A 20,757-nucleotide genomic window follows, 5' to 3' on the forward strand; every position below is an offset into this window, starting at 1 on the left:
GCCAAGCAGGGGCCGCCTTTGGCTCAGAGTAGAGCAATTGTTACATTTGAGATAATAAATAATTATGCTGGGCATGGTGACATACCCCATTAATTGTAGCTCTTGGGAAGCAGAGGCAGAAGGATCTCTGTTAGTTTCGAGGCCAGCCTGGTCTACACAGTGAGTTCCAGGACAGTCAGAGCTACATAGCAAGACCCTGTATACATTAAACAAAATTGTTTGCTGCATTTTCAAGATCACATTATTTTCGCACATGATATATTCAAACCACAGACTCGTGGCAAAAAGATGTAAGTCCACACTTACCTCCTAATTAAAGCAGAGAGTAGCTAGCCAGACCCAAGGACATGCAGCCTACTCAATTAATTAGCGTTTATTACAATCAGAAAACAATCTGATTCAATTAAAATGTTTCCACAAAAGTAGTTTAATGACTTCCCCCTGAAACAAAGCACATTCAGCCATGGTGTTTATGTCTCGGCAGTGACACAAGGGGGCTGAGATGCAAGCCTTCATGTGGGCAGCACTCACCAAGGCAGGGCCAGGGGAGGCAGCAGGTGGGTCAGGGGCCTGGCTAAGCCCTCTTCATGGGAGTGGGGTAGGCAGGGTTTGGGAGAATGCTTCTTGATTCAATGATCCTCTAACAAACAAAGGAAGCCCCGAGAGCTTCCTTCATCCTTATTGCCACGAGTAACTGCAGCCCCTCCTCCTCCACATTCCCAGTATGCCTGATACCCCTCAGGGAAGGCCATAACTGCATGGGGGAAGGGGCCAGCCTGAGTCCATCTCTCTGATGTGCTGTGTCACCTTGGAAAGGAGGGACTGTTAACAGGGCTTCCTGAAACCCAGCCAGGAGGCAACTTGGCAAGCTCGAGAATCTGCCATTCAAAAGCCATAAGCAGTTCTCTGACTCCCATGAGGTAGAGATTTGAGTTCACACTGCCTTTGTTCCAAAAATCCCTCCGTGGTTATAAAACAGAAAGCAAAACCTATTTGGTTTGTCCGTTCTACGCTACATATTTGAACACTTACCTTTGCCAGGCATTAAACAGTGCTGGGTTGTGTTCCTTCATCCTTAGGAAACCCTAAGGGATAAACATCTCCATTCACACAAGCATTAGAGGATCCCTGGGGACCCAGGGTTAGGGGAGTTGGACCCCAGGTCCAAACCTGGGCAGCCAGTAGCTAGCTGCACTTGGAAGCTCCTTTTTCACAATAAAAAAAGCGCACGGTTACCAGGAACCTTGGAAGAGGGGCTTCTGCAGTCCCTGGGGGGCGCAGCCACAGAGGCCCTCCTTTGGAAATTCTCTGGAAGATGTGAAGTCTTTGTGCCATGCATCAGAAGCTGAATTAGACCCCATCCAGTTTAATTGCCGGGATACAAACTTAACATATACACTGTCACCAGTGTTGAGTATCAGCCCTAAAATGAGCTTTGTCCATTTGATAGATGATGGGGTGCCAGCAATATGATCTTCACTAAAAACAACAACAACAACAACAACACAGTCTGGGACACAGGCAGGACAAATAGTACATTAGTGGGTGGTCATTCCCAAACAAGGATCTAGCAGGTCAGCCCTGCCTTCCCAACTGTTTAGCAGAGCTGGCACCTGACTGGAAATGCTGCTCAAATACTGTTAAGATACGCCATCTTAATGCCATCTTAGTTTTTTTTTTTTTTTTTTATTTCTCTCATTTCCAGGAAGGTTAAACTGTTGGATTTTCCTGACTTGTCTGCTCTGCCTCCTGGTATCTTATGTGTGTAATAATTTACATGAGCTCTTTATAACTCAGGATTTTAACCCATGACTGTTGCATTTGTTCAAATAGCTTCCCTGGTTATTTACTTTTCAATTTGCTTTCTAATGTTTTCAGTGGGCAGAGGTTTATCATCTTCAGTCAAACTTATTGCTTTTCTCCTTTCAAATGCCTCCCATTGCTTTTGAGCTTAGAAAATCCCTTTTTGACACGAGATAAAAAAACATATTGACTTAGCCTTCTTTATAGTTCTTAGGGACCATTTTCTGCTTTTCTTTCTTCAGTGGTGTGCAATTCTGTTTGATCTGTTTGGGTCTATATTAGCCTACAGTATGCAGAGTAATTATTTTCTGAACAGCCACACAGCGGGGAACAGCACATTGGAGACTTTCTTTCCTAGATTTCATTTTGACTGACCTTCCAGTCTGCGCTACCTATTGTCAGGTTGATCTGCTTGTCCTTGTACCTGCAAGTGATGGCTAGCTGTGTGTCAGCTGGACACAAGCTAGAGACATCTGAGAGGAGGAAACCTGAATTGAGAAAATGCTTCCATAATGTTGGGCCACAGGCAGCCCTGTAGGGTATTTTCTCAATTAATGATTGATATGGGCAGGCCCAGACCATTGTAGGCGGTGCCAGCCCTGGGCTGGTGAGCCTGGGTTCTAAAAGAAGGAAGGCTGAGCAAGCCATGAGGAACACAGTAAGCAAGCACTCCTCCTGGCCTCCGCATGAACTCCTGCCCTATTTGAATTGTTACACGGAACTGTCTGAGTCAAATAAACCCTTTCCTCCCCAAGTTGCTTTTGGTCATGGTATTTCACCACAGCAAGAGTCACCTTAGCTAAGACACCGTACCATAGGGGTTTATCCCTCAAACCATTTCAAAGCTTGAGTCGCTTAACTTCCACACAATTTCTACAAATCTCCCTCTCATTCTTCCAAGTGATTTGGAGAACCATTTTGTAGTGTCTTCTCCTTGCAAACAAACAAACAAACAAACAAAAAACAACAAACTGATACTCTATATCCAAATTTCATTAAGATATCTGAGAAGACAACTTGAGAGTTTGTCATTGTAGTTCTCATGTTACAGCTCTCAGAAGTTTTCTGGTGTCTCATATTTTAATTTCTTCATGTGCAACTTTTGAATTTCATTTGTAAAAAAAGGTGCTAGAAGTCAAACGCAGCGCCTTGAACACGCTAGGTAAGCTCTGCTCCTTTTCCAGCCCCTCGTAGCTAACTGTTGAGTCATCCATCAGTGACTTTGTGACTGGGTGCCCAGAGCAGAAATGTTAATAAAATTCCTATGTGTTATACAGACTACTATTTGTAGTGAGAAAGCTGTCTTTCAAGAAGCCCGACAGACTGTCAGCAAGCAAAGCACTATGCAGAGCCCTGGCCATAAAAATATTACTGTTTCATAAGTGGAACCCTGTAAGGGTGTGTGTGTGAGAGAGAGAGAGAGAGAGAGAGAGAGAGAGAAAGAGAGTTATATTTAGAGTTATATGGAGCAATGGGATGATAGTTTTACAGTCTTAATTGATGTCCATGCGGAAATGGAGGGTTGGGTGGGGCAGATTACCTCACCACTACAGAAAAAAAAAAAAAAAAAAAAAAAAAGGAAAAAGAACAGTTGCCCACCAATTTCTTTCCTCTTAGTTGTTGCTTGTGTTCAGAAGCCTGGGGGTCCCCAGCAGGGCAGAGTCAAAGTAAAGAGACATCTGCTGGATTGGTAGTTTCTGTTTGTTTGTTGACAAACATGGCACTTCCCACTTGTGGAGTAGGGTAGGGAAGGCAAGTCGGCTCCACAGCTGTGCCACACCAATGCCTGGTGCCTGGCCTGCAGTTCAGGTGGGCCCTCTGCATCCGCTCTTCCTTCCCGCTCTCTCTGCCATACCTAGAAGCCTTGGTTGCCAGTCTGTCACTGGTGGAGCGAATACCTACCCACCGGAACAAAACCAGGCCAGAGATGGAGGCTAACGACAGTTAGCGATGGTTAGCGAGGCAGGCAGGCTGAGCTCCAGCTTTGAGTTGGAGGGGGACTCTTTTGCTCAGCACACAGCACCAACAAGCAGAAAACAAAAACAAAGAAGTCTCCCTGAAGCCTCTGCAATGCCCCCCAGGGCACTACCAGTTTTTTTGTTTTTTACCTTTTACTGTTCTGTTGTCTTCTAGGCACAGCTGGCAGCATTGGGGTGGATGAGTGCTCTCAAGAGCACGGCACGTGGACGGCACGTGGGTGCACACACGCGTGCGCGCGCGCGCACACACACACACACACACACACACACACACACACGAGAGCACACAGATGTAAGTTCAATCACTTTAACAGTGAAAAAGGGCATTTCCCTCATTTGAAAATAATGGAACCATCATATGGGTGGTTGAATAAAAGTGAGATCACATGTGTGCACACATATCAATCTAGCAGGTAGGTGCGCGCACGCGTGTGTGCGTGTGCGTGTGTGTGTGTGTGCGTGTGTGTGTGTGTGTATGTGTATTAGTGCACATGTGAGACACTTGCATGAAACTTAATTCTGGGCTGCAGCCTGGGGTTCTTTGGAACGGTGTACAGAGGTTTTTAGAAAAGACAGGCTACTTGTCCTGGTTTTGGGAGGCCAAAGAGCAAGAAGAGTCTTCGGGAGAAGCCAAGCTCAGACCCTCCTGCCATAGGAGGAGAGGTGCCCATAGCCAGACTCTGTACTAGCAGCAGGCGGTATCTGCTGGACCAGGCAACTAAGATGGGGGAGAGGTAATCCCCTATGGTTGCTGGAGTCGGAATTGCTGGAGTTGGAGGAGTTGTGGCCCAGGAACTGACTGTTTTCCCAGCATTGTAAGGTGGGGGGGGGGGGGGGAGGGAGGGGAGGCAGAAGAGAGGGGAGGGGAGGCCAGGTAAGGGGGGGGGGAGAGAGAACGGGAGAGATGGAGATAAGGAGTCAGAACCAGGCTTGAGGACATGGGGGAGAAGCTGGACAGCCACATCTGTTGTCTGTGCAAGGAAAGGCTCTTGGTGAGCAGGAGAGTGGAAAGAGGACTGCAAAGCCTGAAGGCTTTCCTAAAATTGTTTTTAAACATAATGGTTTTAAATTGTGTGTATATGTATGTGTCTATGCATGTGAATACAGATGCCTGACAAGGCCAGAGGCCTTAGATCTCCTGGAGCCAGAGTTACAGGTTGTGAACCTATCATGGGGACTAGAAGCCACTTTACTCTTCTACAAGAGCAGTAAATGCTCTTACTACTGAGTGGTTTTGGCTCTCCCTTTGACTTTGGCTCAAGCAAGGACGGGGGAGCAGTGGATGGTGGGGATATACGTACAGAAGTCCCTGTAGTCCCCTCCCAGCAGGAAAATTACTTCTCTGGAGTTCCCTAGATGCTTTGCTTTAGGTTTCCCAGATGCCTAGTCTTGCTCGTATTTTTTAAAAATGAATTTTATTTTTATTGTCATAATTATATAACCCTGAAGCTTTTATTATTTTTATATGTCTGTGTTTGGGTGACTGGAGATGGAGTTACAGGCAGCTGTGAACCACCTGACACAGGTGCTGGGAACAAGACAGGGTTTCTCTGTGTAGCCTTGGCTGCTTTGGACTCATTTTGTAGACTGGGCTGGCCTTGAATCCAAGCTTACAGTGGTCCACCTACCTCTGTCTGAGTGCTGGGACTAAAGGCGTGTGCCACCACACCCGGCTCTGCCTTGGGTTCTCAAGCTGTGGCCACTATACTTTCAGGAGCTTTCACATACCTTCCAAAGGACAAATGAGCTATTGATTATTGGCCTGTGTATGTCCATAGCAGAAGCTTATCTGGTACTGAAAAGCTCTGTCATGCCCAGACAACCTGTTTCCTCTTAAGAGTTTTGCACATTTGAGTTGGAGCTTAGCAACTAGGCCCCTCTCCAGGCCCTGCCCAGTGTGAAATCCAATTTTTAAGTTTTAGCTGTAATTGCCTTGAGCTGCCGTTAATGACAACTTGTGATCTGCCAACTGCTGCTCCTGGCTCCTAAGGTGCTAATGAAGCTCCTTCCCAGCCTTGTGGCTGGGCTGGAGAGAGCAGGAGGGCGCACAGGCAGAATCCCCAGAGCTGCAGGGGCCTGTATATTCTAGGCAGCAGAGAAATCAGCTTCTCTGTACATGGGTAGAAAAGTCACTGCACGAATGCTAATGTCAAGTGTTACAGGACCCATTTCCCCCAACCTCTCTGCCTCCCTGGATTCAGGTTAAGGCAGCCCTGACTGGCCTACCACCTCTAGAGCCCATGTTCTTTTAGGTCCCCAGGATGGCTACTCTTGTAGCAAACTGATGTTAGGCCATTACCCAATCCCTGCATGGCATTCTCTGTGAACCTCTAGGACCCAGTGCCTACACCCCCGAAGCCCATCCCATATGCAAAGCCCTGTACCTGGGTAAAGTCCAGTCAGTTTGTTGACTCTTCCTCCTGGATGCAGGAATACATTTGTATGGAGTTTTTACCTCAGCAACATAGAACCCAACTGTAGAATTCACCTTTCTGGGGTAAGCCTTAAGAACAAAGTTAGCAAGTTCTAGAGGGCTTGCAAGTGGAGATGACGAGAAACACTGTGTGGAGACTGTCTACCATAGCAGTGGTGATGAAAGCCAGAACTTAAATTTGGTTTAAAATATACATGTTTATCCTAACTTATATGTCTAATATCCACTGATAAGTGAGTATATACCATGTGTGTATTTCTGCTTCTGGGATATCTCACTCAGGATGATCTTTTCTAGATTCCCACCATTTGCCTGCAAATTTCATTTGTTTTTAATTGCTGAGTAGTATTCCATTGTGTAAATGTACCACAATTTTTGTATCCATTCCTCATCTGAGGGGCATCTGGGTTGTTTCCAGCTTCTGGGTATTACAAATAAAGCTGCTACAAACATGGTTGAGCAAATGTCCTTGTTGTATACTTGAGCATCTTTTGGATATATGCCTAGGAGTGGTACAGCTGGGTCTTGAGGTAGCACTATTCCTATTTGAGAGAGCGCCAGATTGATTTCCAAAGTGGTTGTACAAGTTTACATTCCCACCAGCAATGGAGGAGGGTTCCTCTTTCTCTATATCCTCAGCATGTGTTGTCACTTGAGTCTTTGATTATTCTGATGGGTGAAAGGTGAAATCTCAGGGTCGTTTTGATTTGCATTTCCATATAATATAGGATAATCATGCTAAATTATGTACACCTAAGGAAGTTAAGCTAAGGAGGACCCTGGGTAAGATGCTCAATCTTCATTCAGAAAGGCAAATGAGATGGACGTCGGAAGACGGAGAAAACGGAACGGGACAGGAGCCTATCACAGAGGGCCTCTGAAAGACCTCACCTAGCAGGTTATCAAAACATATGCTGAGAGGTATAGCCAAACTTTGGGCAGAGTGCAGGGAATCTTATGAAAGAAGGGGGAGATAGAAAGACCTGGAGGGAACGGAGCTCCACAAAGGGAGCAACAGAATAAAAAAATCTGGGCACAGGGGTCTTTCCTGAGACAGATACTCCAAACAAGGAAGGACCATGCACGGAGATAACTTAGAGCCCCTGCACAGCTCAGTATCCAAGAGGGTTCCCCAATAATAGGACCAGGGACTATCTCTCACATGTACTCATGGGCTGGCTCTTGGATCACTTTTACCTGACAGAAGAGCAGTCTTGCCAAGCCACAGAGGAAGACAAAGACACCAGTCCTGATGAGACCTGATAGACTATGGTCAGATGGAAAGGGAGGAGGACCTTCCCTATCATTAGACTAGGGGAGAGGAATAGGAGAAGAGGTAGGTAAGGTGGAATTGGGAGGGGATGGGGAAGGGGACTACAGCTGGAATTCAAAGTGAATAAACTGTAATTAATAAAATGAAAAAGTTAAAAAAAAATCTACATTTGTACTTGGAGCTATGTTACTTTCACAATGCGGCAGCTGTTGCTGCCACTGCTGTCTTTTTGCTTAAACCAGGTGACTTCCTTTTCACTATCCATCGCCTGCCTTTGGAAGGTTGTCTCGAGTGACAGTGTGCATTAAGGAATAGGCCTGAGGTGTGTGGATTCCGTAGATGATGCCATACAGGCTTGTCCCTGCACAGTTCTGACTGGAGGAGCTGCTAGCCAAGCCTCTCTAACCAGGCAGCTTGTGGTGACTGGACACCAGGGGGCGATCTCACACAGCAAACCTGCAGCCTTCTCCACTTGCTCTTGGAGATGTCGTTTCTCAAATTACGGAGGCATTGAAGAGAAAAAAGGTCCGTCAGATAAGAGATGGAGTGCAGAGGGCAGAGGTCATGCTGGCTAAAAGTTATCTACTGTTCCTTGTAGAGAGCCATCTTGGGAATGAGTAAGAGAGCCACTTCTGCAGCCAAACCCATGCCAGCATGCCACCATGGACAACTCACTGGAAGGACATGAGCTTGAAGTCTGGTTTTTAGTGTATATTAAACTGAATTTATTTACACAGTAAAGTGAGGCCACAGAGTACACAGCAGAGTACCACAGCAAACCAAAGGGAGGCGATACTGGTGACACAGGGGACCTGTGATTGACTTACACAAATGTAAAATACGTAATGAGAGGGGTAAAACACTGGAGGAAGAGAAACAAGATTTTCCAAAACATGGTGTGGGCAGTGCCATGGGGAACTAAAGAGAACAGAATAAGGCTGTCATGATTCAACTCACTGAGACAGGCGGCATCTTGCTTCTGCTTCCACCTCCCAACAAAATGCCCTCCGTATCAACAGAAAACCCAGTTTATTTATACACAACACTCTCTGGAATTGGTAAGGGAAGGGGAGAAAGGAACAGCTTGAGTAGGCTTCCTGAAGCTCTGTGGTTTAATCTTTCAACAACACTACATTGGAGCCATAGGGCTGGCTCAACATTCAAGTTACCAAAAGTGCAGACACACATCCCAGCCACAAACCGACAGGCAAAGTGGATTTTCTGTACCACGACAATACTCATAGCAAAATATATAACTTTGCAATTCTGCTGGGTTTAAAAAAAATCCCAACCTCTTTTGATTCCCTGAAACTTCCTTGATTTAAAAAAACCATGGGGTGAGTGGGATGGGGTGGGAAGCAGGAACAGATGTGGAGGCTCTTGTAGGGGGAATGAATAAAGGATGTTCAGAATGCAGACCCCTGTGGCCCCATCTCCATGGGCAAAATGTCCAGTGGCAGCTGATGCATAAGTCTCTAATTTAAAACAGCTGCAGGGGTAGGTGTGTAACAGCTGTATAGCACCTTGGACACTCTGGGTACTTCCACATATTAGATGATGGTGATGCCCAGTGACAATCACCTTTGTGGGCAGGTTCATAAAATAATACAGTGTGTTAAGAAATTTCCCAAGAGTTCTTTAAACAAATCTTTTGAAAGCACCTTCTTTTAAGATAAAAAATAATCACCGCAAACCCAAGCTTCAACAATGCTCAGACATGGTGTTCCCGTGCTGAAGGTCTGAGCAACAGCCAAGCACGATGCGTGGGCTGGTCAAGAGCTCCTTCTTCGATACCAGAGAATTTCACTATCTGCTCTGGCTGCTGCTTTCCCCTTGCTCCCACTCCCATCATCACCTTCTTTTTCTTCTGATGGACAAAATGGCCTGCCAGAAACTAATAGAAAGCTTTCCTATTTATTCATTTATTTGGAGGATAGACTTACCAGCTGAATACCCTGAACATGGAATGTATGCGAATTCCCTTCCTCTGGCGTCTGTCACAGCTCAGCCCTGTCATCTGAGAAGAGTCAGGATGAAAGGCTTGCTTTCTTTGGTCTAACCCGTCTAGGATCTTGCACTGTGACTCCCCTTGGGGCACTGGTTTTGGTCCATGGCCCCCCCACCTGTGTGCTGCTGAGTGTGGGCAGATGGACGTCAGCGCACCCTTTAGCACAGGTAGCAACTTGGGTTTGTCTCAGTGCAGCACTTTGGGCCTTTGAGAATATGAGCTTCAATGAGGTAAATCTAATGACCCAGTTTTATGGGCAGCCATCCTGTTCGCTTACTAGGCTGGACCAGAATCCCAATCCTTATCCATTAGCGAGGGGAATGACAAGAATGCCAGAGTTGGCCCAAGGAGCTGAGTGCCTCTTGTCCTGTTTCCATGCCTATATGCTTTCTATATCCACAATTACTTGAAATATAATGAAGCCTCCTAAATTTACCCCAGTTTTTGAGACTAGCCTCTATCTTTTCAGATCATTCTGGGTAAAAGCTAGGGGTGATCCTCACTGCAGGTTACCAGCTAATGTCTGGTGATCTCCCAATACTGGGGAAATCAAAGCTGGAAAGCCTCCCTGAGCTGCTATCGAGTGGGCTTCGAAATCGTGCATGGGGATTGTGACAGCGAGGCTTACTTCTAGAAACATCAGTCTTCTTAGAGGTTTACAATCCCACGTTCATGAAGACACCCCCACGCTCAGAAGTAGAACTGGCTTCTCCAATCTGACAACGGGAGGCTGCTGACTAGCTCTTGAGTGATCTACTTCTTGGCCCTCAACAGCAGCAGTTTGGGAGCATGAGTGAGTGTTCACGCCCCTATGACCTTCCCCAGCCCATCTCGAGAGCTGCTGTCCTTTTACGGTGAACTTTTGCACACTATGTGGGTACATGCATGCCCAAGGAGCTCTCGTCTGTGGCGCGAGAGGCTGCTGGGAGCCTACGCCTCTCTGTGAAATGACTCTCCTCCCCATGGGTACATCACTACGCTAACAAGGCACTCTGAGACATTCACTCTTGCTCCTGCCTGCTCTAGCCACAGACCTGGTTCTCCAGCACCCAGGTGTGCAGAGAGATTGTTCGTGCTCACGTCTTAAGGAAAAGTTCCAATGGGGCTTAGTTCAAACTTTCAACATAAATGGAAGAATCTAGGGCACAGACTTCAATAGAAAAGAAAAAAAATCTGGTCAATACAGATGTTACGTGTGAAATTTTCAAGTGCTATGCTAATGACACCACAAAATTTGTAATATATGTATATATAAAATATGTATGTGTGTGTCTGTCTGTAGAGGGCAGGATTTCGTTCCAGTTGATGAATGAATCAAAGGAAATGTGAAGTATTTATGGTAATGTTACATGGACAGAATTTCCCTATTTTGAGAAATGCTCAGAGGACCCGCTGATGACTTTTCACCTAGAAAAACAGTTCTTGTCTCTGCTCTGACCTAACCTGAAACCCTCCACGCCCCACAGCTGTGGCCATCCCGCAGACAGAAGTGACACAGACACCATCTCTGGGAAGCCCGAGGCCCTTTTCCTGTTAGCGGGCTCTCATCTTTGCCTTTCACTACTGTGGACAAAAGAATAATAAGAGACATGTGGAATGAAGAGTGCTCAGATGGCCAATGTGCTGAGACAGTGGAAGTGAACACAGCTGCTCTACTGTAGCGTGGAAGAAGGCTAGATCCAAGATAACAGGGAAAGAAAAAAGATCTCCACAGACAGAACAAACAGGGGACCAGGGGACATTCTGCATTAAATATGTAACCTCATTAAATAGTCAACATTCAGATTTACACGGGCAAGGCACCATGAGAGCGACAATGAGAAGGTACGTCTCAATCTGCAAACATTGTGGGAAGTGAAGGACTGCGTCAGCTGACGTGGTCAGTCGGTCTTTACGCTGCCGGTTCAGTGCATAATTAGGCAGAGAGCTATGTGCACACGGGCTATGTAAGATGGCTCAAACCGCAGTCTGCCAGGCCTGGTGCAGCCATGACTCATGGCTGGCCGCTCCATGGTCAGACAAGACTCTGTGGGCCAACAAGCCCTCTTTCTGGGGAGTCCGGGGTGCCAGCCAGGAACACAAAGCCATCTTCCGTATGCAGCCTCCCACATACCATTCTCTTTAAAAAAATGATTAATAAAATACATTCTCCTTTTTTCATCCTCTTTGATAAAGGTGAATCACGTGAAAGGCTGTTAAAAATGTTAAAAGTCTAGAAATTTCCAAGGCCACTAAGGTGCCACCCAAGTAATACTGCACAATCAGTCTTGCCTTTAAGACAACCTCTGCGCTGGTGGATGAGGGTTCCCGGGTTTCCTCACTGGCATGTACACAGAACATGTCTGTCAACACCACTACAGGTTGCTTCCCCAGAGGCCTACCTCCAGCGTGGGCATGCACATGGGTACACATGTACACACTACCATTCAAGTGACTCTTGGGATTTCAAGGTTGAAGTAAACAGATATTCACAGTTTTGAATAAAACAAGTGCATGAGCATATGTACACACACAGGTGGAAAGAATACTCGCCTCTTAGCGCAAATATGTGCCAAGGGAAGAAGGGAAGGTTCTGTAGTTCTCGCTCAGGTAAAGTTGCAACATAAACACTGCAATATACAGCTTAAAAATACATACAAAGATTGCACATAATCTATGGGAGAGCTCAGGCTCCGCGGGGAACAACTCTCAGCCATCCACTGCATCTGTCAGCCTTCCTGTGAGCTGAGCTCCAGATCCACAGCAGAGTCTCAGGGGCAACGTGCCACTCATTCCGGAAGAGGCCGGCACTCGAAAGAACAGGCCAGCCATCTTAGCGGCCTTCCCCACTTCCCCTGCCTTCTGGCCATTTCAATAGCCAGCTTCAATAGGTGCTTCATAAGGAGATGTTAATGCCAAATGGACCGCCATTTCATTCAGGGCTGTTGTCTACAGAATTTGGCAGACTAGTTAATACTGGCTACCGAAGGAAAGGAGCTGGCCAATTACTACTTGTGGGGGAAGAAACTCAAGACTCAGGCGCTACCAGCCCTGGCTGCCATGCTGATAGGTCTGACAGAAATCAAAGAACAGTACTTTAAAGTCTGTTCCCTGAGGGCCCCTGGAGAATTGCACACATAAATACATTATCTCCTCCTGTCCTGCCAACTAGTCACAAACTCTGGATTGTATCTCATCCTGCCAAGGCACCAGTGACACTACCTTTGGTCACTTTGTAATGGGCCATAGGGAGTGGATGCCCAAATTTCAGCAGGGGGGACAGAGGGAAAGTGAACGACAGCCAAGCAGTGGCAGCAGGGTTATGGCTGTTGTCCTGCTCTCTGTGCAGTGTACACCTTTGCTAAGAACAAGAATGGAAACCCATGATCCAACAGACGGGGCGCTCTCCTCTTCTTTCATTGTGTGCCCGAACAAAGGCTATTAGTCCCCAGTGACTAAAGCTAGCCGAGAGGCGTACAGATGTCCTCCTGGGAAAGAGGCCATCACTGAGAGCTTCTAGGAAGAGGAGTCTGCATCACTGGCTGGCAGCTGGGGCTGCTGACGTGTGTACTGACAGCTAGTTAGCACAGGCGAGCTTCAGGGTTATGGAAGAGGTGGACGCAGCTCCCCAAGTTCACTCCACAGGAGCTGGTCCTGCACGGGTGTGTATCTTCATTTCGTACCCCACACTTCTGGGACTATTAGGATGATGTTCTAAGGGGAGGTGACTGCATGTTTGTGCAGGCGGACTGCTGAAAAGAAACAGCCAGCTTCTCACTCTGTGTAGAGCTGTGGATGACCTTGCTGAATGGAACCCTCTGTTCATGGACAAAGACGGCAGGCTGGCTTCCCTCCTCTCCGTGGATTCTGAGTGAGTATGAGGATAGGGACATGAGGGCAACATGGAGAAGGCGGAGATACTTAATAATAAAGACAACATCCAGGCCACATTAACGGTGTTGCAGGATTTTTACAATGTAACTCAGGGAGTCTGTAGTGGCAGAAGCCAGATACTGAGCACAAAGCCAATCTTCCAGGCTGATGCCTCCTTCTCTGTCCAGGGACTTCTCAGCAAACTTGATCATCAGCAGGGTCCGCTTGATGTCCAACCAGTTTTGGAGCAGAGCGTTCTTCTGCACGAGGGATGAGGAGGTGGTGAAGGTTTGGAAGAGATCTTCACGGGGGCCCCAGAGCAGACACTGGAGGATGCCTTTGGCGTCAGAAATGAGGATGCGCTCAGAAGGGTTGGGATTCAGGAGGCAGCTAGCAAGCTGCTGTAGGCCCCAAGAGTACGGGGAGCGGAGAGGGATTCGAGGCAGATCTGTGCGAGTGTACTCCTTCTCCTTCAGCTCGGGGTTTTCATCGAAGGGGTTGGGCAGGTGCAGCATCTCATAGATGAGGATGCCTGTCTGGAACTCATCACACTTTCTGTACTGGGTGGCAGCGATGACCTCTGGGGCGAGGCGGGACTGGTCTCGGAGGGCCTGGGGACACACCAGGTGACTCTTCTGCTTGGCCTGAGAGAAATTACTCACAATGAGCCTTGTGGGACAGGCTGAGGTGGGGCAGGGGTCTGCGGGTGAAGGGACCTGGGCAGCAACCCCAGGCTGGTGCTGGACAAGCAGCAAGTTCTCCAGGCGTAGATCGCAGTGAGTGACATGGTAGGGCTTGAGATGCTCAAGACCAGAGCACAGCTGTAAGAGGAGCAGACACACTTGCCTCTCATACAGGTCAGGGCTTTTCCCGTGATGGGCCAAAGAATCTCGCACAAAGTCGGCCACGGTGAGGTGCGGAACCTCCCTAGTGATGACCACAACATGGCTTCTTTGCTTCTTATTTGTAGCTTGCTGGTTCTCTTTCTGGGACGACTGTGTTTCAGAGCAGGGCTCAGGAGTTTCCCGGGAGGTTTCTGCTTTCACCTCATCCTCGCTGTCTTCAGGTTCATCCTCTGCCTTTTCAGGAGCATCAGGATCCTCCCAGGGAAGCAGACGATTAGGGACTTCAGCCAGGAAATGGCCGCAGTCCTGCTGAATGTTAAAATGAACAGCCAGACTCTGCCGGACAGCCAAGCTGTGGTAGTACTGCTGAGATTCCTTAGCTTTGCTCTTGCAGATCTGAAAGAAAGCAGGAAACACTACTTAGACTCCCTTCCATAACAGACTAGGAGGTGCTGAGGGTGGCTAACTGGAAGGGGACTCATCAGGATGAACAGCCACACAGTGAAGTCTTCAGAAAGGAGCTTGTCAGCCAGCCCTATGATGAGTGACTACTGTTGGTAGCAACCATTTCTCGCTGACACCTACATTCAAGGCTCTGCTCGGTGCTGTGCTCAGTGCTTTCTGTATACCACCTCTTGCTTTCATGCGAGCCCTTTAAAGTAGACCGCAGGTTCCAACTAACGGTGCTGGGAAATTGGATGCACACATGCAGGTGAATGAAACTTGACCCCTAAGCTCTCATCAATTAAACAAAACATAACAAAACAAAACAAAAAAAAAAACAACAACTCAAGATGAATTAAAGATTTAACCTCAAGATCTGAGGTTACAGAACCAGCAAGAAAAAGCAGGGAAAGGCTTTAGGATGTTGGAACAGGGAAGAAATTTATGCACAAGACTCCAAAAGGACAGGCAACAAAAGCATACAAATGGACAAAAACCACACAAAAAGACAAATGGATTACATCAAACTAAAAGAAAAAAATCCCTCCGTACCAAAGCAAACAGACAAGAGACTGAAGAGATAACAATGGGAGACAAATTTGAAGCTACACATCTGATAAGGTGCTAATATTCAGAATATATAAGAAATTCAAAATAAAAACCAACACCAATTAACCAACCAGAAAACCACAACAATAACTAAAACTCAAATGATACGATTACAGCAATTAGCACAAGACATACAACAGGATGGACACACACACACACACACACCCACACCCACACACAAGTACAGGAAAAGGAAAATCAAAACCATGTACCTCACTTCCATTAGAGTGGCTATTACTGGGGCTGGAGGGACTGCTTCCCCCGTGGGAACACTAAGTGCTCTTGTAGAGGACCTGAGTTCAGTCCCCAACACTCAGGCCATTGAGATCACAACCAGCTGAAACTGCAGTTCCAGGAGGACCCGCTGCCTCTGCGCACTGAAGGTGCCTGCACGCGCATGTGGACACTTTACTCCCCCTCACATATGATAATTAAAAAGTAGCAAAAATAAATCACAGAAAAAATAGCTGTTACAAAGAGGAAAGTGCTGGTGAGGACATGGAGAAGAGGAACCTCGCACATTGTAGGCGGGAATAGAAAGGAGTATATACAGTCTCTGTGGAAAGAGGTGGAGACGAGCCTCAAATAAGGAAGCACAGGGCCGCCATACGCTCTAGCGAGCTCGCCGCATCATCGCAGCAACTAGAAATAGTACTGTTGAGTGAGCGTCTGCATTCCACTGTTCAGTGTTGATAGGCAAGAAACGGAAATCATTAACTACTGACTGGCTAAATGAAATATGGTACATATATAAAAATTAATGACATTCTGTCATTGATGATGGCATGGAGAGAAGCGGAGATCATTTGCTAAGTGAAACAAACCAGGTTCATAAAACAACAGTACGATTTCAGTCAGATGTGGAGCCTAAAGAACCCTTGTAGAAGCTGGGAGTGAAATAGTGGCTATCCAAGGCTGGGAAGAGGAGTGGGGATGTCTGGGAACCAGTAATAAACAACAGAGTGGAGGCATGAGCTCAGATGTGTTGTACAGGATGGCGATTATAGACAATACACTATTTAATTTCTTTCAGGGTTTCTCTGTGCAGCCTTGGCTGTCCTGGATTCACTTTTTCTAGTCCAGGCTGTCTTTGGATTCACAGAGATCTGCCTCCCACAGTGCTGGGATTACAGGCCTGCGCCACTATGCCTGGCTACTATTTAATTTCCAAAGAGCCAGAAGGAAGGATTGCCCACCAAGAAATGCCACGTGTCCAGATAAATGTTAGCAGTTTGCAGAGTTGAGTGTGCTGTAATGCCAAAGCTTGTACTACTCTACCTTTCCCCTACCTAGAAGACAACAAAGCAAAACAAACTTTCATGTACTTTCTGTAGGAATGTCTAGCTTAGCTCTCTCCTTCGCATCCCTCCCCCACCTCCTTCTTTGTAGTACTGGGGATTGAATCCAGAGTCTTGTGCTAGGGCAGCTCCACTAAGAAAGCCTTATTTTAAACAGGCCTCATTTTATAGCAACATTAGGCAGTAAGACCTTTCAGAAGTCTATGAAGCAGGCATGGCTCAAGAAAGAAGGGGAGCTCAAGGGGACATAAAAATAAGAAACACATGAGATCACCCCAGATGGGTCTGGAGAGGCTAACGGTGCAGAAGCAGTTCACCCCTAGTTCAGAGACCACCACAGCCTACCCAGCAGGGCCACCACACACGGCCGGCACCACAGACGCCAGGACTATGAGCTCTTGATTGTATGGGTGCTGCCTGTTTGTTACAGTAATATGAAAATGAGAAGTTTTAAAAATTGTATTTTATTCATTTTACTTAAAAAGAAATCTTCAATTATCTTGGGAGATGCAGATGGACCCCCCCGTTTGGAGAAGCAGCACATACTGATTTCTATTCATAAAGATATTAAAAATAAAAGAAAAACGGGCAAGGGAGTCTCGGGAGAAAAGCATCTCTTTCTCATTGCCTATGCCTATTACAAACAGAGACTTGATGGCACTGGCCTATGCCATGAAAATAAGTCTACACATATCTACCGAGACATCTGAAAACAAGCTCTTTCAAGTCTTCTGCAACATACTTGCCTAATCAGTTTGAAGAGAATGCTTTATATTTATTTTTTAAAGCAAACTCTGGTCTTGAAATAAATGTCCTCAGGTGGAGTTCAAGTTCAGACATCTGTCTTTGAGAAAACACTATCTTTGGAAAGCCCTCAAAGTCTGGAGCACATGCAGTGTAATAGAGCCTGTGTGCTCATCAATCATAGGGATCCCTTCCATAATGCGCCAATGGCAATACTTCATGTTTATGTGTCACCAGGTATTTAAAATCCTATACTAGCCATAATTTAGCTGTACAGGAGGTTGGATCTGGCACATGGTACCAGTAAACTCATTGGCAGTTTATAACTTGCTTAATATCATATTGCCTGCTGAAATGGAGGTTCCAGGGTTCCCACTCCTCAGTCTTTGAAATCTCTATCAAATATCATTGAGCTTGGTTGAATGAGACTGAAAACTAAACTCAGCTGTTGTGTTACAGAAAGGACACTCCCAAGGACTCAGGCCTGGGGTTTAGCCTTGCCAATAGCTGAGTATCCTTGGGCATCCATTTCCTTTGGATGTCAGCCTGCCTAATAAAGCAAACAACATAAAGAATATGGAAACCTCACGTCACAGGCAGTTGGTGAGATTAAATGGGATCAAGTATATCGAGAAAATCTACATATGACTAAAATATCAAATGCAATGTTGATAACCAATTAGACCATTTGGAAATGTTAAAAAGGTTGCAATCTTACAGAATCTTTGTATTTTTTTCACAGAGAACAAGGCACAAAAAAAAAAAAAAAAGCACTGTTTGTAGGATGTGTGTGAATGTCCATGCCCTTCCTCCTTCCTTCCTTCAAGTTCTGAGAGCTATCTGCCATAGCAGTCGGGCTCTCTGACTGCTGGTCTTATGGAGGAATGGTTTTCTTCTTCCTTCCTTCCTTTCTTTTTCGAGATAGTGTCCTATGAAGAGTCCAGTCTGGCCTGTATGGAGCTCAGGCTGGTCTCAGATTTGAAGTAATCCTCCCACCTCAGGGATCACAAAGAGCTACCTATAGTCCTGGGATTACATATAGCTATGAGCCACCACACCCAGCCAAGGTAACCACTATTGATGCCAAGGTCAGCATTATGTTATAGTCCAAGGAAGCCATCCTACTTCTAAGAGAAAATGGTTTAAGGAAAAAGCTTTTATTTTTTACTATGACAAGTTACGTTGAAAAAAACAAAAAAATCTCACTGTCTGGTGTTTCAACATCAAAAGCAGGAGCTATCCTAACTGTGATATTTTAATTTTACCTGCATGTATACATTGAGGTAGTCATACATATTTTTATAAAGTCTTCCAAAGTTTTGGGAGTAGATAAGAACATAGATTCTACAACTAGAATTTATGTTTAGCCTCACAGATCAACTTGAGATAAAGGATCAGAGTGACTTACAAAGAAAAAATGATAAATTGTTCCACTATTTTGGATGCTTGGGAGGAAAATGGTCTGCCTGGAGAGCAAACTGAGTGTCGGTAGCACTTCCTTATCTCTGCATTTACAAACAGACTGAAGAATAATGGGTCAATCTAGTTTAAGGGTAAACGAAAACAAGAGAAGAATGGAGCGTAAAAGAGAGGAAAGGTACCGGGCTTTTAATTGGTTTATAACCATGAAGCCAGTTAAAACCCAAACATGGACTCATGGAGATTTCCATAATAGGATTTCACATGATAGGTAACTCATAAATCTTTATTATGGAGGCTGCAATGATGTTAATTTAGGCAGGAATATTATATTATTCTATGTACTACATAGTAGCCATTTTTCAAATATTAATAACTTGACTCCTTTAGATTAAAAAAAAAAAAAACTCAAAATGGTCTGACTTCAGATGATAAATTTCTAGTCCAAGAGTTATTTTGGAGAACAAACCACTCTTTCCAGAATAAATGGATAAAGTTCTTACTGCCAGTTTTTTTTTTTTTAATTCCTTTGCCCAATATTTCTTCTACTTGGGATCAAAGTGAACTTTTACTTCCTCTTTTGAACAGAATTTACACTCTTTCCTTATAAGGGTAAGTGGCCTGACTAGGAGCATCTCAAGAAAGAGTCCTCAGAACTATTCCCACAGGGATCCTGATACCATCCCCCATGCTCTGAACCAGAAACAGCAGAACAAGCATAGTCTCCTGCCTTCAGGAAGAGCTCACATTCCCAACACAAGAAACCTGTACGGGAAAGCCTTCTTAAAATGCTGCCAATGCTGGCAGATTCTGCGGTTGTCTACAACCCGAGTGGCTGCACCCCAGAGACACTAGAGGGAGCTGCAGTATCAGCGTGCAGGCACGCCGCACACTGCTGCGGAACAGACCCCAGTGCTGAAGGGCAAAAGAAGACCCCACAGTCTGTCTGTCTGTCTGTGATGCATCAGTTAGGGATGCTGAAGTTCATGTAAAGGGAACATGTGACGGAAAGAGCACAAGCAGGCCAGGAGCCCACCCTGGGCACGGGGGTTTCACGTTCACCTGCTCACAGGGCATGCCTGCATGAGCCGCTCTCAAGGGGGTGGGGACTGGGGGACATCAAGAAGGGCAGCTAGCTGGTCTGTACGCGACCCCCGACCCCACCATGAATAATGTTCGGCTTGAAGGGAAAATGGGTACGTTTGAGCGATATCTCGTTGCTGTCAACTAAGCAGGCCAGAAAGGCTGCCGCTTCTCAGCACCTGCCATTGCAGCATCCTGCAGCAACCTGATAAGATTTCCAACCACAGGGTGGGGACACTTTAATCTCTGACAAGCTATCTGCTGGAAAATGGAAAAACAAAGAGTAAAAATAGAATCAGGGTCAAATTACCCTCATTCAAGACCTTCTCAAACCTGGGTCAAACACACAACACATACACAGCCTGGCCTCAGCAGAGAATGGTCTGGACAATGGCTCCTTCACACATAATCTGAAAAGTTTAATTCCAAACATTCATTCCAGTTCAGGGGCTCATTTTATGTGTTGCTCATGGCAACTGCTCTGCATACCTTTGAGGCAAATTTGTCATGATAAAGCATTTATGTTTGTAATAAGAATGTCAACCCAGACAGCTAACTTTTATAAAGTGGACTGTAGGGGGCTGTGACTGCAAAGCCACATTAGGAGCAGCTGGGAAGAAAAGACAGCACATGTCTATCATTACTGACCCTTCCAGAATGCCCTCATTGTCTGGAAACTGGAAAGAAGACCTCCATCTTGCTTCTCTTTTGATGACAGATACTCAATTTAAGGCAAGAGTCAGAGAAGTGGGGGAGGGTGGCATGAGTATGATATGGAGCTGGTCACTTACTGTTATCTCTTGATTCTTTGTCCCAAAGGTGGCTTGAACTGCTGCTCCTGTTCACAAGACATTCTGTTCCGCAACCACCTTGCATATGCCGCTGACCTCACGCCTGCATTTGTAGCCCACATTTCTTTCTGAATCGTACACAGTAAATACTACCTGAATAATTTGTGTTGGCTTA

At 46.0% G+C, this 20,757-nt stretch overlaps 1 protein-coding gene across 3 annotated transcripts in view; it reads right to left on the reverse strand.

Moving 5' to 3' along the window:
* Positions 1-8,190: 8,190 nt before the first annotated feature.
* Peak1 (pseudopodium enriched atypical kinase 1) overlaps positions 8,191-20,757 on the reverse strand; it is a 239,720-nt gene continuing 227,153 nt past the window's right edge. For all 3 annotated transcript variants that reach the window (XM_060374271.1, XM_060374279.1, XM_060374285.1), the window contains one exon: positions 8,191-14,590. In XM_060374271.1, coding sequence (XP_060230254.1) covers positions 13,427-14,590 — 1,164 coding nt within the window. In that variant the 3' untranslated portion in view covers positions 8,191-13,426. The remainder of the gene's footprint in view (positions 14,591-20,757) is intronic.

The sequence above is a fragment of the Meriones unguiculatus genome, chromosome 1 (assembly GCF_030254825.1).
Source record: "Meriones unguiculatus strain TT.TT164.6M chromosome 1, Bangor_MerUng_6.1, whole genome shotgun sequence".
In the NCBI taxonomy this organism is placed as follows: domain Eukaryota; kingdom Metazoa; phylum Chordata; class Mammalia; order Rodentia; family Muridae; genus Meriones; species Meriones unguiculatus.